A 15564-nucleotide genomic window follows, 5' to 3' on the forward strand; every position below is an offset into this window, starting at 1 on the left:
CTATTCCATAGCTAAGTTTTCGGGCGTAATGGGATTGTGTTCCATTCGGGTTATAGACGAGGGGATTGAAATTCAAATTCTATCTAAGTTATAGCTAACTATGCAGGTAATTATTTGGGACTTTAAAATTGTCGGGAGCAAAAAATCCGACGGTGCGTAATCATATCTCAAGAGAGTGGTGTTTTGTCGAAGGATTGTTAAGAGGAGGGTTCTTGACGGTGAAACTTACACTAAATTATTATAGGTCGGCGAACAGTCTTGAAACTTTGTCTTTTGAAGTTGCATGTACCTTGGTAGCGCTAAGTCGTGTCACGCCCAAATTACCCAACTCAATCAGATAACCAAAATATGTAGTAGTGTGAGTTGGGATCGTTCCTACGAGGAAAGGAAAATTTAACGTGTTCTAAAATAAAATAAAATAAAAGGGTTTTGAGTTTGAGATTAACTACTAAAATTTAAAAACAATATTTAATGAAATTCTTAACTCTCATGCAAGATTAAATTATAACTGAAGAATTCACTGAAAAACAAGCCTTGGTATCGATCGACTGCACCCTTGATATCATTCATTCAATCATTGATTATCTAAAAATAATCAATCCTATCAAATATTAATCATTGAAAATTAAATTCATGTTTCACCTTAATCCTAGTTAATTAAACACTAGCGTTCGATTAACCCTTACCAATAAATCAACCCGGATACCAGCGATCTAAATTTAAATTTAAGGTAGCATTAAAATGAGTAAAACAGATGAATCTAGACAACACAAATACCAATAATTGTATTTAGCCTAGTCAATTTTTGTTCCTACGATTTAACAAATTCACCAGCAAAAAAATATTAAACGAAGTTGCTTCGAAAATTAGATGGTTCAATCAATTAAGAATTTGAATTCTAATTTACCAGTAGATTGTATAGCAAAATCTTAAGATGGTCAATCTAAAAATCTCACATACAAGCATAGAATAAACCAGAACAACTTTTGATACTTAATAAGGATTAAACATTGAAATATTCGAATCTCATGAATAAAACAATCAAGGGCTTGTCTTTCTCAATCAAGTTCTAAGGTTTAGCCACAACGAATCATGAAAAACCAAAGAAAAATTAAAAGAAAAGAAGAAATTGTTTTAAAGTTGGAATACAAAACCTAGCCACCCAAAGAAGAACTTCAAAGTCTGATCATGATCTCTGAAAAACGAAATAAAAGACCTATTAAAAGTCTAGAGTCCAAAATAAAAAAGTTTCCATAATTAAAAACTCATTCCCAAACAGCACCTCGCGCTCAATCGGTTCAAGTCTGCCGATCGATCGCGAGCAAAAATGTTATCCTACTGCCTTTCAAAGTTATGCAGCCGCTCGATCGGTAAGATGTTGCGGATCGAGCGGTAGAAAATTTCAGCTCCTACTGTTTTGCAGCTTCACATGCCCCACTCGATCGGTAGAAGTTAGCAGATCGAGCGGTCCTTTTCTTCAACATAATATCGGCATTTCCCTTCGCTCCATAGTTCGTCCATGCATCCGCCAAAACGTACAACCTAGCCAACAAATCAGGAAACAATTTATGCAGACACAAAATATGAAATAATAACAAAACACATAATTAAAACACATAAACGAATGAAAAACAACAACTAAATGACATCAAAATATGCAACAAAAACATAACTATCAAATTCCCCCATACTTACTCCTTACTCTCCCTCGAGTAAGTCATGCAAAAATAGAAAGAAAACAAAACAAACACAAAAGCAAAGACAAATCAAGCATAACATAGCCTCAGATAAGTTTCCTACAAAAACAAATTCACAACTACTCTTGATTATCAATAATACACCTTCAGTCGAATGCGAATGTGCGTGTGTGACATGTTATCCCAGTTACATGCAACTTCAAAAGAAAAGTGTCAAGACTGTTCGCCGACCTAAAACAATTCAGTGCAAGTCTCACAATCAAGAACTCTTCTCTCAACAATCCTTCAACACAACACAACTCTCTTGAGATAATTACGCACTAACAAGTTTAAAGTCCCAATAATTACCCGCAGACTTAGCTATAACTAGATAGGATTCAAATTTCAATCCCCTCTTCTATAGCCCGGATGGAACTACAATCACATGAAATCCGCAAACTTAGCTATGAAATAGTGAATCGGATTTCATTCACATTCCAAGCCCGGATGTAATTGGTTTTTTAAAAAACTTTTCAAGATTTAACCCCATTTTATCCGCATACTTAGCCACAAACAAGACGAATAGGATTTCAAACATCTTGCTCGCAACTCGGATGGAGTCAATTTCTCATAAACATGTTATAAAATAATTTTTTTTAAAAATGTACCCAAGAGAGTATATGCTATATCAAAAAGATCATCTAGACTCAAGAACTATCAAGTTCCACAAATACCTATTGTCGTGAAATGGTCCAACAGACATCCACAAAATCTAATATATCAATACACTTCACCGGTTAAACATGCGTGCTTGGGATATTTAACAATCAACCTACGGTTTCTCAAATCTAACCAAGAGTAAAAAATTTCACCAAAAACAATTTTTTTAACAAAATTTCATCATCATAGGCTAATAAATTCATCCTCAACTCATGCATACGACACACAAACAGTAATAACAACGACAAAAACAATTCACAACTAATTGCAATAACGCAACAAAACAAATGCAACAACATGAATGCACCCTCCATACTTAAATGAAGCATTGCCCTCAATTCATCAAAACACAAGACACAAACAACAACTAAACACAATGCAATGCAAAAATGTAAAACGGAACTCCCCTGGTTCACTGGTTGGTGGCGTCCTCCTCTTCAATATCAGGAGGCGGAACAGGGCGGCGTACTGAAATGGGAAGGGTGGCGGATATGGAAGAGCAGTAGGAACGATGATGGTATCAATGCTCAGATGCATAGATATACCCCGAATGAGAGAGTCCATAGCTTGAGCGTTGTGAGCCGCCACAGTATTGAAGTCATTCTGGTGATGAGCAAAGGCGGTAAGCTCAAGGATGGAGTCGGCCTGGGTGCAACGAGGAGGCAGAGGTAGGCGTGTTGGAGCCTAGACCGGAACGAATTTATTATCCACCACAAACTGACTTCTCCGATATGCTCTTTTAGCGTCTATAGCTGCTTTGTCGATGGGGCGCATCGGTTGCAACCATTCCTTGTTGACTCGAGGTTGAAAACTGGCGCGGATGCAGAGCTGATTAATAATCATCGGAAAGAAAAGAACAGCCGTCTTGGAGGCAATCGAATGCCATATCTGATTATGTATCACGCGGCCCACGTTGATCGGCCAATCAAATTCCAGAGCGTAATGAAGAAAGACATGCTCAATTTGGACCTCACTAGTATGTGAAATAGACATCATGCGACGGCATACAAAAATGTACCAAGTTGCCGGGCCCATGTAGAGGTATTTTTTCCGGAAAACACTGGTAAGTAATAGGGTTCTACAAAGCAGCATCGGCATAGCACAACTGAGTAAGAACCTCGTCTAAATCTGGGTCGATGGAGAGGCTTTGGTAGAGACTGTCGTCAACATCCGGCGTCTCTAGAAAACTATTCAACGCATGAGGCTCAAACGAAACCAAAGTACCTCAAACGAAAACTTTACCATCAACACGTTCCGCAGCATTGGCATAGAATTCCCGAACAAGAGGGACAATGGCCTAAGCGGGTTGCTTACAAAATGTCCCCCAACCACGGTTAGCAACTTTTATAGCCACCTCGCTATCTGTAAAGTCAAGTTCAAAACCTCTCTCAGTAATAGGGGAGTGATGGGCCTTAGCGTGATCATATCTATCCCAAGACACTTGATTGACGAATTGGCCGGCAAGGTTGAGTAAAGTGTTGGATGCCCTAGAACCTTGGCGAGAAGGTTTGTCGGTCTCTCAAGTGCGTTAGGCAGTCATGATATCCCAAAGAGTATAGAAATAGTAGCAGGGGAGATTCATCGAACACTTGGAGTGCAAAACAAAATTCCGATGGAGGTATGTGAGACCAATCAAAGAAGATGAGGGCCGGTGGAGGTGAACGGCCGAGGATGATTATTGAAGGCGGCGGAACAAGAATTAGAAAAATAAGAAGTGGCGGATGTGGAGCGGCTGGCACAGCGGTTGGAGAACGGCCGGCGCGGCCACTGGAGAATGGCCGAGGAATCAGAGGCGGCGGATGTGATGACCGGAGTGGAGTGGTGTTGCCAACCTGCAGATTTAGAGATAAAAGAGAGGAGAGAGTGAGAGATGGGAGAAGGGAATCGGGATTTAATTTGCATAAAAGATATATCGCTCGATCGGTAAAGCTTGACCGATCGAGCGAGACCAAAATTTCAAAGCCACTGCCCAACTTAAAAATACGCCCGCTCGATCGGTAAAGATTACCCGATCGAGCGAGCGGAAAATGGTGAACCTGCTGACTTACAAAGGAGAGCTCTCGCTCGATCGGTAGAAGTCTATGGATCAAGCGAGAAAAAAAACGTAACTTACTGCCTGCTCAAAAGAGCGCTCTTGCTCGATTGGTAAAGATTACCCGATCGAGCGAGACAACAAAATTCAAAATATTTTTGGGTTTTTCTAATTTCCAAAAAAAATACAAATTAAAAACAAGAAAAGAGAAAGTACTAAAAAGAATAAGAGTAAAGGAAAAGAAACGAAAAACACTGGGTTGCCTCTCAGTCATCGCTAAATTTACACTCAGTCTATAGCTCGACTGCATGATGCAATTCCTCATGGTGGTTCATGTCGAACTGCCTTGCCCTCCTTCACCCCTTTGGAAAAATTCACAATCAATCTCTGTCGCTACTTTCTCTTCTTGGGAACACCCATCTCTAGATGGTGTCTTCCCTTTTTCTTAGGCATTCCTTTTTCTCGATCTGGAGGCAGTTTTGTCTCAATTTTAGGTACCTGCAAACCAAAAATAAAAATTTTAGCAACAGAATTTTTAGCAGGTTGTTCCAATACTTATTTCAGCTCCCTCTTTTTCACAACTGCCTTGTGTTTTTGTGACAGGTAATCTTTAACGTCAAGATTATTGACAACACTTTCACAACCAGAAATTTTCAGGGTATCAAAAATATTAAACTTAACAATCTCCCCATCAAATTGCATATTAAGAGTACCATTATTGACATTTATGATGGACATTTAAGTTTTCAAAAATGGTCTTCCTAGCAAAATTGGACTATTCAAATCATTGTTTTTCATGTCCAACACATAAAAATCAGCAGGAAAAACCAATTTACCAATTGTCACAAGAACATCCTCTATCACTCCTCTAGGAAAAATAGTAGATTTATCAGCCATCCGAACAACAATTGTGGTCTCATTCAAGGGACCTAGTTTTATGAAGGCATAAACAGAATATGGCATGACATTAATCGACGCTCCTAAGTCTAGAATGGATGTATCAAGCTGAATATCTCCTATCTTACAAGGAATAGAAAACATACCTGGATCCTTGCATTTTGTAGGTACTTTTCTTTGTATCACAGCAGAAACCTGTTCTCCCAATTCAACTTTCTGACACCCCTTCAGTTTGTGTTTTCTCTTCACAGTACACAACTCTTTTAAAAATTTAGCATAGCGAGGTACTTGTTTGATAGCATCTAATAAAAAAATATTCACCTCACATCTACGAAAAGTTTCATACAGTCCCTTTATGCCTTTATCCTTCCTAGAATCTTTTAACGCTAAGGGAAAAGAGGCTACATGTTTGTACTCAGAAAAGGGAGGAAACTTACTTCTTGGTGTGTCTTTCTGACTTGTCTCATTCTCCTCTACTTTGGACTCTTCTACCTCTTCATTCTTTACTGGTACTTGCACCACCTTCTCATGAACCTTCAACTCTCTTCCACTCATCAAAGTTATGGCACTCACGTTCTCTCTTGGATTCGGAATTGTTTGGGAAGGCAAAGCATTGGAATGTTGTGCTTCCAACTTATTGATTGCGGTGGCAAGCTGTCACATCTGGGTATTCAAGTTTTGGATGTTTGCTCATGTTTTGAAAAGTTACAGTATTAGTAGCAAGATCCTTAACAATATTTTCGAGAAACTCACCTGGAGTTGGAATCTGAGGATGCTGATGCTGTTGAGGATACGGTGGCCGATAAGCTTGATTGTGCGGTGCTTGAGGTCCAGGTTATTTTACCTGAGGGTTTCCATATATCAAATTTGGATGATCCTTCCAACCCAGATTGTATATGTTGGAATATGGATCGTACTTCCGCTGTGGTGGTCCAGGAAATCCGCCAGTAACATTAACCTGTTCGACAGATTTTTCTTGAAGAGTGGGACACATATCAGTGGCGTGTCCCATTGCAGCGCAGATACCACATGCCTTTGTAGTCTGTCCATTCCCTACAGCCATTTAATGCACAAGAGACGTTAGTTCAATCAATTGTTGCTCAAGGTAAGAGACATTAACCTCATTGTTTTTCCTTGGTACATGATCATTCCTGTTGGAGCCAAATTTTTGGGAATTGGCAGCCATGTTCTCAATTAAATTCCTTGCTTGTACCGGAGTTTTATCCACAAAAACTCCTCCACTGGCCGCATCTAGCATACTTCTATCATGAGGCAACAAACCTTCATAGCAAAATTGAATTAATTGGTTTTCACTTATCTGATGCTGCGGACAGCTAGCACAAAGCTTTTTGAACCACTCTCAGTATTCATGAAGTGATTCTCCTGTGTATTGCTTTATCCCATAGATTTCCTTCCTGATATTTGCGGCTCTTGAAGCTGGGAAGTACTTCTTCAGAAAAATTCCTTTCATCTTAGTCCAAGTCGTGATGGATCTAGAGGGTAAATAATATAGCCAATCCTTAGCATCACACTTCAAAAAGAAAGGAAAGGCCCTCAGTTGAATCTGCTCCTCTGTCACTCCATGGGGTTTCATACTTGTGCAAATCACATGGAATTCCATCAAGTGTTTGTTAGGATATTCACCTGCAAAACCATGAAAAGAAGGCAATAAATGAATGTGTCCAGATTTAAGCTCAAAAGTAGCATTATTTATGCATAAGGGTTGTTGGTTTGGATCAGGAGTGCCCAATTGTCTAAGACTCAGATTAGTGTTAGCAGCAATTTCTTGCTCAGGAATTTTTGTACGAATCTCTTCCTCTTCCTGTCTTCTACGAGTATCTCTCCTTCGCCTGTGTAGAGTTCTTCTGATCTTTGGGTCGTAATGAAATTCTTCTTCAGAAAAATCACCTGAAAGAATGAACGAGAGAGAAAAACTAGAAACAAAGAAAAGAGAAGAGAGTGGGATTAAACAAAATAAAAAGAAAAAAAACACAATAAATTAAACACCGTTCCCCTGCAACGGCGCCAAAATTGGGTAGCACTAAGTCGTGTCACGCCCAAATTACCCAACTCAATCAGATAACCAAAATATGTAGTAGTGTGAGTAGGGACCGTTCCCACAAAGAAAGAGAAATTTAGCGTGTTCTAAAATAAAATAAAGGGGTTTTGAGTTTGAGATTAACTACTAAAATTTAAAAACAATATTTAATGAAATTCTTAACAACTCTAATGCAAGATTAAATTATAACTGACGAATTCACTGAAAACAAGTCTTGGTATCGGTCGACTACACCCTTGATATCATTCATTCAATCATTGATTACCTAAAAATAATCAATCATATCAAATATTCATCATTGAAAATTAAATTCTCGTTTCACCTTAATTCTAGTTAATTAGGCACCAGCGTTCTAGATTAACCCTTACCAATAAATCAACCCAAATACCAGCGATCTAAATTTAAATTTAAGGTAGCATTCAAATGAGTAAAACTGATGAATCCAGACAACACAAATATCAGCAATTGTATTTAGCCTAGTCAATTGTTGTTCCTACGATTTAACAAATTTACCAGCAGAAAATATTAAACGTAGTTGCTTCGCAAATTAGATGGTTCAAACAATTACGGATTTGAATTCTAATTTAGCAGTAGATTGTATAGCAAAATCTTAAGATGGCCAATCTAAAAATCTCACATACAAGCATAGAATAAATCAGAACAACTTTTGATACTTAATAAGGATTAAACATTGATAAATTCGTATCTCATGAATAAACCAATCAATGGCTTGTCTTCCTCAACCAAGTTCAAAGGTTTAGCCACAACAAATCATGAAAAACCAAAGAAAAATTAAAAGAAAAGAAGAAATTGTTTTAAAGTTGGAATACAAAACCTAGCTGCCCAAAGAAGAACTTCAAAGTCTGATCATGATATCTGAAAAACGGAATAAAAGACCTATTAAAAGTCTAGAGTCCAAAATAAAAGAGTTTCCATAATTAAAAACTCCTTCCCGAACAGTACCTCGCGCTCGATCGGTTAAATTCTGCCGATCGATCGCGAGCAAAAATTTTATCCTACTGCCTTTCAAAGTTATGCAGCCGCTCGATCGGTAAGATGTTGCGGATCGAGTGGCAGAAAATTTCAGCTCCTACTGTTTTGCAACTTCACATGCCCCGCTCGATTGGTAGAAGTTGGCAGATCAAGCGGTCCTTTTCTTCAACATAGTATCGACATTTCCCTTCCCTCCATAGTTCGTCCATGCATCCGCCAAAACGCACAACCTAGCCAACAAATCGGGAAACAATTTATGCTGACACAAAATATGAAATACTAACAAAACACATTATTAAAACACATAAACAAATGCAAAACAACAACTAAATGACATCAAAATATGCTACAAAACATAAATATCATAGCTCGGGTAACATGTCACTCACACATGTTCACGTTAGACTGAAGGTATATCATGGATAATCGAGAGTATGTGTAACTTGTTATTTGTGTGAAAACTTCGCTGAGGCTATGCGATGTTCATGATTCGTACTTGCTTATGTTTTTGTTATGTTTCATTCTGTTTTTGCATGACTTTCTCAAGGGGAAGCAAAGATTAAGTGTGGGGGAGGGAACATGTTTTCTTGCGAGTTTCACCTTTCATGAAGGTGATGAGGTTTGGTCTCAAGGGAAAGCTAGTGCCGAGATTCATTGGTCCGTTTGAGATCTTGGAGAAAGTCGGGGATGTGGCCTATCGTTTGGTGTTACCTTCGTATCTAGACGGTATTCATAATGTGTTCCACGTGTCTCTGTTTTGTCAGTACGTGGAAGATGAGTCTCATATTCTGCATTCTACGGAGTGATAGATGTGTTTTTGTTGCATATTTTATTGTCATTTTGTTGTTGTCTTACATGCATTCATATGTTTTAATTGAGTTTTTATTCATATTTTATGCATCTTGTCTACATAACATGCTCCCCGGTTTATTGTGTAAGAAATGACATTTTGTTGAAAAAGGTTGCTCAGAACTATGCTCACTCGATCCGTTGTTCCTTACCGATCGAGCGAGAGAGAAAATGAGTGTGAGACAAAAGATGCTTCACTCGATCGGTTACTTTTTATCGATCGAGCGAGGTGAAGATAAGAAAAAATAAAGTGCGAGGCAGACAACATCTTGCTCGATCAGCTACTTCTTATCGATTGAGCGGATGGAGGAGAAAGACAAAAGAATTGGGACATAATTACTCTTGCTCGATCGGTCACTTTCTACCAATCGAGCACGACGCGGATTTCGGAGAAAATTTTATAAAAAAGGAAATTTTCTTATGAAGGACTCTAGTCCATATTTAATGATTCTTTTCCGAATATTGTGTATCTTGAAACCATCTTTGGACGGCTGAACGCGAGAGAAACATCTGGCTGCTAGGTTTTCTTCCTAATTTTTCTTAGGATTTCATGAATATTTGTGGCTAAGTTTTAATTCTTGGTAGAGGAAGACAAACCCTTGACATTTTATTTATCTTGTGAGATTTGATTTTCATTGTTTTATTTTTATTTGAGTATCAAAAGTTGTTTGGAATTGATTGTTATGCCTGCGTGTTTGATTATTGGCTGATTATCTAATAATTTTCTTATACAATCTAAAGCTATATTTGAAATCAAATCCATAATTCTTTAATCCCTCTAATTGCGAAGCAACTATGATTAATAATTTCCGCTTGTGAATTTTTAGTTCGTAGGAAAAAAAATTGACTAGATTAAATACAACCGCTTGCGTTTGTATTGTTCAGCTTCATCAATTTCACTAGTTTGAATGCTACCTTGGATTTAAACCTTAATCGCTTGTATTTGGGTTTATTCATTGGTAATGGTTAATTTATAACACTTGTTTCTAATTAAATAAAATTCAGGTGAGATAGGAATTAAGTTTTCAATGATTAATATTCAAATGTTAATTAATTATTTTTATATAATCGATGATCGAGTGAATAACTTCAAGGGCGTAGTCGACCGATACCAATGCTTGTTTTAATTGATTTCTTTGTTATAATTTTAAATCCTGCATGATATTTGATAAAATTTAATTTTAATTGATTTTATTTTTTAGTAGTTAATTTCAAATCCAAAATCCCCTTTTATTTAATTTCAGTAATTTTAAGAACACGATAAATTTCGCTTTCCTCGTGGGAATGATCCCTACTCTCGCTACTACATGTTTATTTAGTTAATCTGAGTTGGGTTAATTTGGGCGTGATACGACTAAGCACTACCAAATTTTGACGCCGTTGTCGGGGAATTCGTTTAATTTATGTGTTTTATTTTTTATTTTATTTATATTTTTTTTTCTCTAGTGCTTCTCTGGTTTGTTAATGCTTACAGGTGAATCTTTTGAAGAAGAATTTTTCTACGATCCGAAGATAGAGAGAACGCTCCATAGAAGAAAGAAGGAGGCTCGAAGAAGATTAGAAGAGGAAGAAGAATTTCGAATTGAAGAACCTAGAGAAGAAATGGCTGCAAACGCAAGTCTAAGCTTGAGACAGCTTGGAACCCCCGATCTGAATCAACAGCCCTTTTGCATTACTTTTCCTACTTTTAGAAGCTAATGAAACTTTCGAGTTAAAATCTGGGCTAATACACTTGTTGCGTCCTTTTCATGGTCTTGCAGGTGAGGATCCCCACAAACATCTGATGGATTTTCATGTGGTTTACACAAGCATGAAACCCCATGGAGTGACGAAAGAACAAATTCAGCTGAGAGCCTTTCCTTTTTCTCTAAAGAATGCTGCAAAGGATTGACTATACTACTTATCTCCTGGATCCATCACTACTTGGACAGAGATGAAGAGGTTTTTCCTATAGAAATACTTTCCAGCTTCGAGGGCTGCAAAAACATCAGAAAGGAGATTTACGGCATCAAGCAGTATATGGGAGAGTCACTTCATGAATATTGGGAGCGGTTCAAGAAGCTCAGTTCTAGCTGTCCGCAACACTAGATAAGTAAAAATATTCTAATTCAATATTGATATGAAGGTTTGTTGCCTCATAATAGGAGTATGGTAGACGCGGCCAGTGGAGGAGTTTTCGTAGACAAAACACCATGGGATGCTAGGAACTTAATCGAGAACATGGCTGCCAATTCTCAGCAATTTGGCACCAACAGAAGTGATCCAGCACCCAGAAGGAATAACAAGGTAAATTTTTCTTCCCTTGAACAACAACTGATTGATCTGACATCTCTTGTGCATCAAATGGTTGTAGGGAATGGACAAAATGCGAAGGTTTGTGGAATTTTCGCTGCAAGGGGACATGCAACTGACATGTGTCCCATACTTCAAGAGAAAACGGTCGAGCAAGTTAATGCCATAGGAAGATTTCAAAGGCCAATACAGAGAAATTATGATCCTTACTCGAATACTTCCAACATCCAAACCTCAGATACGGAAATCCTGCAATGAACCAGCCTGCACCTCATGTGCAATCAAACAATCAAGCTTACAGGCCACCATATCCTCCACAACAGCAGCGTCCTCAAATTCCAACCCCTGGTGAGTTTTTAGAAAATATTGTTAAGGATCTTGCAACTAATACTTTGAACTTTCAACATGAAACCCAAGCAAGTATCCAAAACTTGAACACTCAGGCGGGGCAGTTGGCAACATCAATCAATCGGTTGGAGGCACAAAATTCTAGCAGTTTGCCATCACAAACAGTGGTGAATCCAAAAGAAAATGTAAGTGCAATCACTTTGAGGAGTGGAAAGGAGTTGAAGGTTCATGAAGAAGTGGTGAAAGCACCAATAAAGAACGAAGATGACAAGGAATCTAAGGTGGATGAGAATGAGATAGTTCAAAAAGACACACCAAAAGATAAGTTCCCTCCTCTTTCTGAGTATAAACCCGTACCCCCGTTTTCCTTTGCATTGAAGGAGTCTAGGAAGTATGAAGGTATTAAGGAGCTGTATGACATTTTTCTTATATGTGAGATAAATATTCCTTTGTTAGATGCTATCAAGCAAGTACCTAGCTATGCTAAATTTTTGAAAAAATTATGAACTACAAAAAGAAAACAAAAACTGAAGGGATGCCAAAAATTTGAATTAGGAGAACAGGTTTCTGCTGTGATTCAGAGAAAGATACCTGCAAAATTCATGGATCTAGGTATGTTTTCGATTCCTTGTAAGATAGGGGATGTTCAGCTTGATACGACCATGTTATATTTAGGAGCATCGATTAATGTCATGACATATTCTACTTATGCTTCCTTAAAACTAAGGCCCTTGAATGAAACTGCAATTGTTATCCAGATGGCTGATAGATCTACTATTTATCCTAGGGGTGTGTTAAAGGATGTTCTTGTGAAATTTGGTAATTTGGTTTTTCCTACTGATTTCTATGTGCTTCACATGAAAAATAATGATTTTAATAGTCCAATTTTGCTAGGAAGACCATTTCTAATAACTTCAAAGTCTACCATATATGTTAATAATGGTACTCTCACTATGTAATTTGATGGGAAGATAGTTAAGTTTAATATTTTTGATACCCTAAAATTTCCTAGATGTGAAAGTGTTGTTAATACTCTTGATATCAATGACTACTTGTCACAAGAGCACAAGAAAATTGTGAATGAGAATAAATTGAAGGAGGTAATTGCAAAACCTGCTAAAAACTCAAATGAAAGAATTTTTCTTTCTGATTTGCAGGCATCTAAGACTGAACAAAAAACTTCCTCCGGATCGACCAAAAGTAATACCAATGGAAAAAGGGAAAAATCATTTGGAATCACCAAGAAATCGAAGGAGAGAAATCATAGACAAAAATTAACTGCAAAACTGCTCAAGTGGATGAAGGTGAACAAAGGAACCAGATATGAACCACCATGAGAAGCTGAAGCATGCAGTCGGGCCGACGACTGTAAAAAGAGGCGCTGACTTGGAGGCAACCTAGTGTTTTCTTTACTTTATTTTTATTGTTCTTTTTATGTTTATTTTTTTATTATCTTTTTCTAATCCCCATACCCACCGCCTTCTCAGTTTCAATTCGCCACTCTTGTGATTCCACCAGACGTAGAAGAGGATGAGCAAGCCGACACATGAACTAGGGGAGTTTTGTTTTGCATTTTCATTTAGTGTTCATCTTTGTATATTGCGTCTTTGTCTTCATGTTTGTGTTTATGTTTCTAAAGCATTGAGGGCAATTCTTTAGATAAGTGTGTATGTGTGTGTGTTGGGGGGGGGGGGGGGGTACATTCATTGTTTGTCATTTTGTTTTTGTATTCGTATTGTTGAGTTTTATGCATATAGTTCGTTTGCATGTCATTTTTCAGTTTGTTTAGTGTTGAGTAGGATGGAGATTGATAGCCAATTATGATATGAAGTTGAAAAATAAAATTTTGTGAAAGTTTTTTGCTCTTGATTGGATATGAGAAACCGTAGGTTGAGTAGTGAATATTTTAAGCACACATGTTTGACCAGTGAAATGTAGCGATGTATTGGATAATGTTTGTGTCTGTTGGATCATTTCACGACAATAGGTGTTTGTGGAGCCTGATAGTGTTTTTGAATCCTAATGATCTTTTTGACATGACATAAACGATCTTGGGCGCACTTGTTAAAATATTTTTTATGAAAATTTTGGGAAAATGAAATTAATTCCATCTGGGTTATTAGCAAGAGATTGAAATCCTAATCATCTTGTTCTTGACTAAGTATGCGGATTGAATGGGGTTTAAATTTTGAAAATTTTAAAATAACAATTCCACCCGGGCTTGGAAAGTGATTGAAATTCTATTCACTATTCCATAGCTAAGTTTGCGGATCTAATGGGATTGTAGCTCCATCCGGGCTATAGACGAAGAGATTGAAATTTAAATCCTATCTAAGTTATAACTAAGTTTGCGAGTAAGTATTGGGGCTTAAGAAAAATCGGATTCAAAATTCGGAGGTGCGTAATTATATCTCAAGAGAGTTGTGTTTGTTTAAGGATTGTTGGGAGGAAGGAGCTTTTGATGGTGATACTTACACTGAAGTGTCATAGGTCGACAAACAGTCTTAAAAGTATGTCTTTTGAAGTTGCATGTAGTTGGAATAACATGACACACACGCACGTTCACACTCGACTGGAGGTGTATTATGGAAAATCGAGAGTAGTTGTAAACTTTTTTTTGTATGATGGAACTTCTATGAGGCTATGTTGTTCATGATTCGTCCTTGCTTATGTTTGTTATGTGTGCATATTTTTTTTTCATATCTTGCTCGAGGGCGAGCAAGGTTTAAGTGTGGGGGAAATTGATAGATGTCTTTTTGTTGCATATTTTATTGTCATTTTGTTGTTGTCTTACATGCATTAATATGTTTTAATTGAGTTTTTATTCATATTTTATGCATCTTGTCTACATAACATGCTCCCCGGTTTATTTTATAGGAAATGAAATTTTGTTGAAAAAGGTTGCTCAGAACTATGCTCGCTCGATCCGTTGTTCCTTACCGATCAAGCGAGAGAGAAAATGCGTGTGAGACAGAAGTTGCTTCTCTCGAACGGTTACTTACCAATCGAGCGAGGTGAAGATAAGAAAAAAATGAAGTGTGAGGCATACAACATCCTGCTAGATCTATTACTTCTTACCGATCGAGCGGACGGAGGAGAAAAGACGAAATAATTGGGACAGAATTACTCTCGCTCGATCGGTCATTTTCTACCGATCGAGCGCGACGCGGATTTCGGAGAAATTTTGTAAAAAAGGAAATTTTCTTATGAAGGACTCTAGTCCATATTTAATGATTTTTCCGAATATTCTGTATATTGAAACCATCTTTGGACGGCTGAACGCGAGAGAAACATCTGGCAGCTAGGTTTTCTTCATAATTTTTCTTAGATTTCATCTTTTCTTTTGGAATTTTTCTTAGGATTTCATGAATATTTGTGGCTAAGTTTTAATTCTTGGCAGAGAAAGACAAACCCTTAAAGTTTTATTTATCTTGTGAGATTTGATTTTCATTGTTTGATTTTTATTTGAGTATCAAGAGTTGTTTGGAATTGATTGTTATGTCTGTGTGTTGATTATTGGCTGATTATCTAACAATTTTATCATACAATCTAAAGCTAAATTAGAAATCAAATTCGTAATTGTTTGATCCCTCTAATTTGCGAAGCAAATATGATTAATAATTTCCGCTTGTGAATTTGTTAATTCGTAGGAACAACAATTGACTAGATTAAATACAACCGCTTGTGTTTGTATTGTT

The 15564-nt window shown here is 37.3% G+C and overlaps 1 protein-coding gene across 1 annotated transcript; it reads left to right on the forward strand.

The window, feature by feature from the left end:
- Positions 1–11374: 11374 nt before the first annotated feature.
- Positions 11375–13416, forward strand: LOC140873563 (uncharacterized). The gene is made up of 7 exons (XM_073276734.1): positions 11375–11512; positions 11580–11674; positions 11757–12265; positions 12422–12821; positions 12879–12966; positions 13024–13170; positions 13354–13416. Exons 1-7 carry the CDS (start codon positions 11375–11377, stop codon positions 13414–13416), a joined length of 1440 nt encoding a protein of 479 aa, XP_073132835.1.
- Positions 13417–15564: the final 2148 nt, after the last annotated feature.

Source organism: Henckelia pumila, unplaced genomic scaffold, assembly GCF_033568475.1.
Source record: "Henckelia pumila isolate YLH828 unplaced genomic scaffold, ASM3356847v2 CTG_652:::fragment_1, whole genome shotgun sequence".
Taxonomy (NCBI): Eukaryota; Viridiplantae; Streptophyta; class Magnoliopsida; order Lamiales; family Gesneriaceae; genus Henckelia; species Henckelia pumila.

Excerpts from the sequence above, each read along its gene's own strand:
- LOC140873563 (XM_073276734.1), top strand. The coding sequence starts at position 11,375 with ATGGTAGACGCGGCCAGTGGAGGAGTTTTCGTAGACAAAACACCATGG. Across the intron at positions 11,513-11,579 it reads CACCCAGAAGGAATAACAAG|GGAATGGACAAAATGCGAAG; the intron begins GTAAATTTTTCT and ends AAATGGTTGTAG. Across the intron at positions 12,266-12,421 it reads GGAGTCTAGGAAGTATGAAG|GAGAACAGGTTTCTGCTGTG; the intron begins GTATTAAGGAGC and ends AATTTGAATTAG.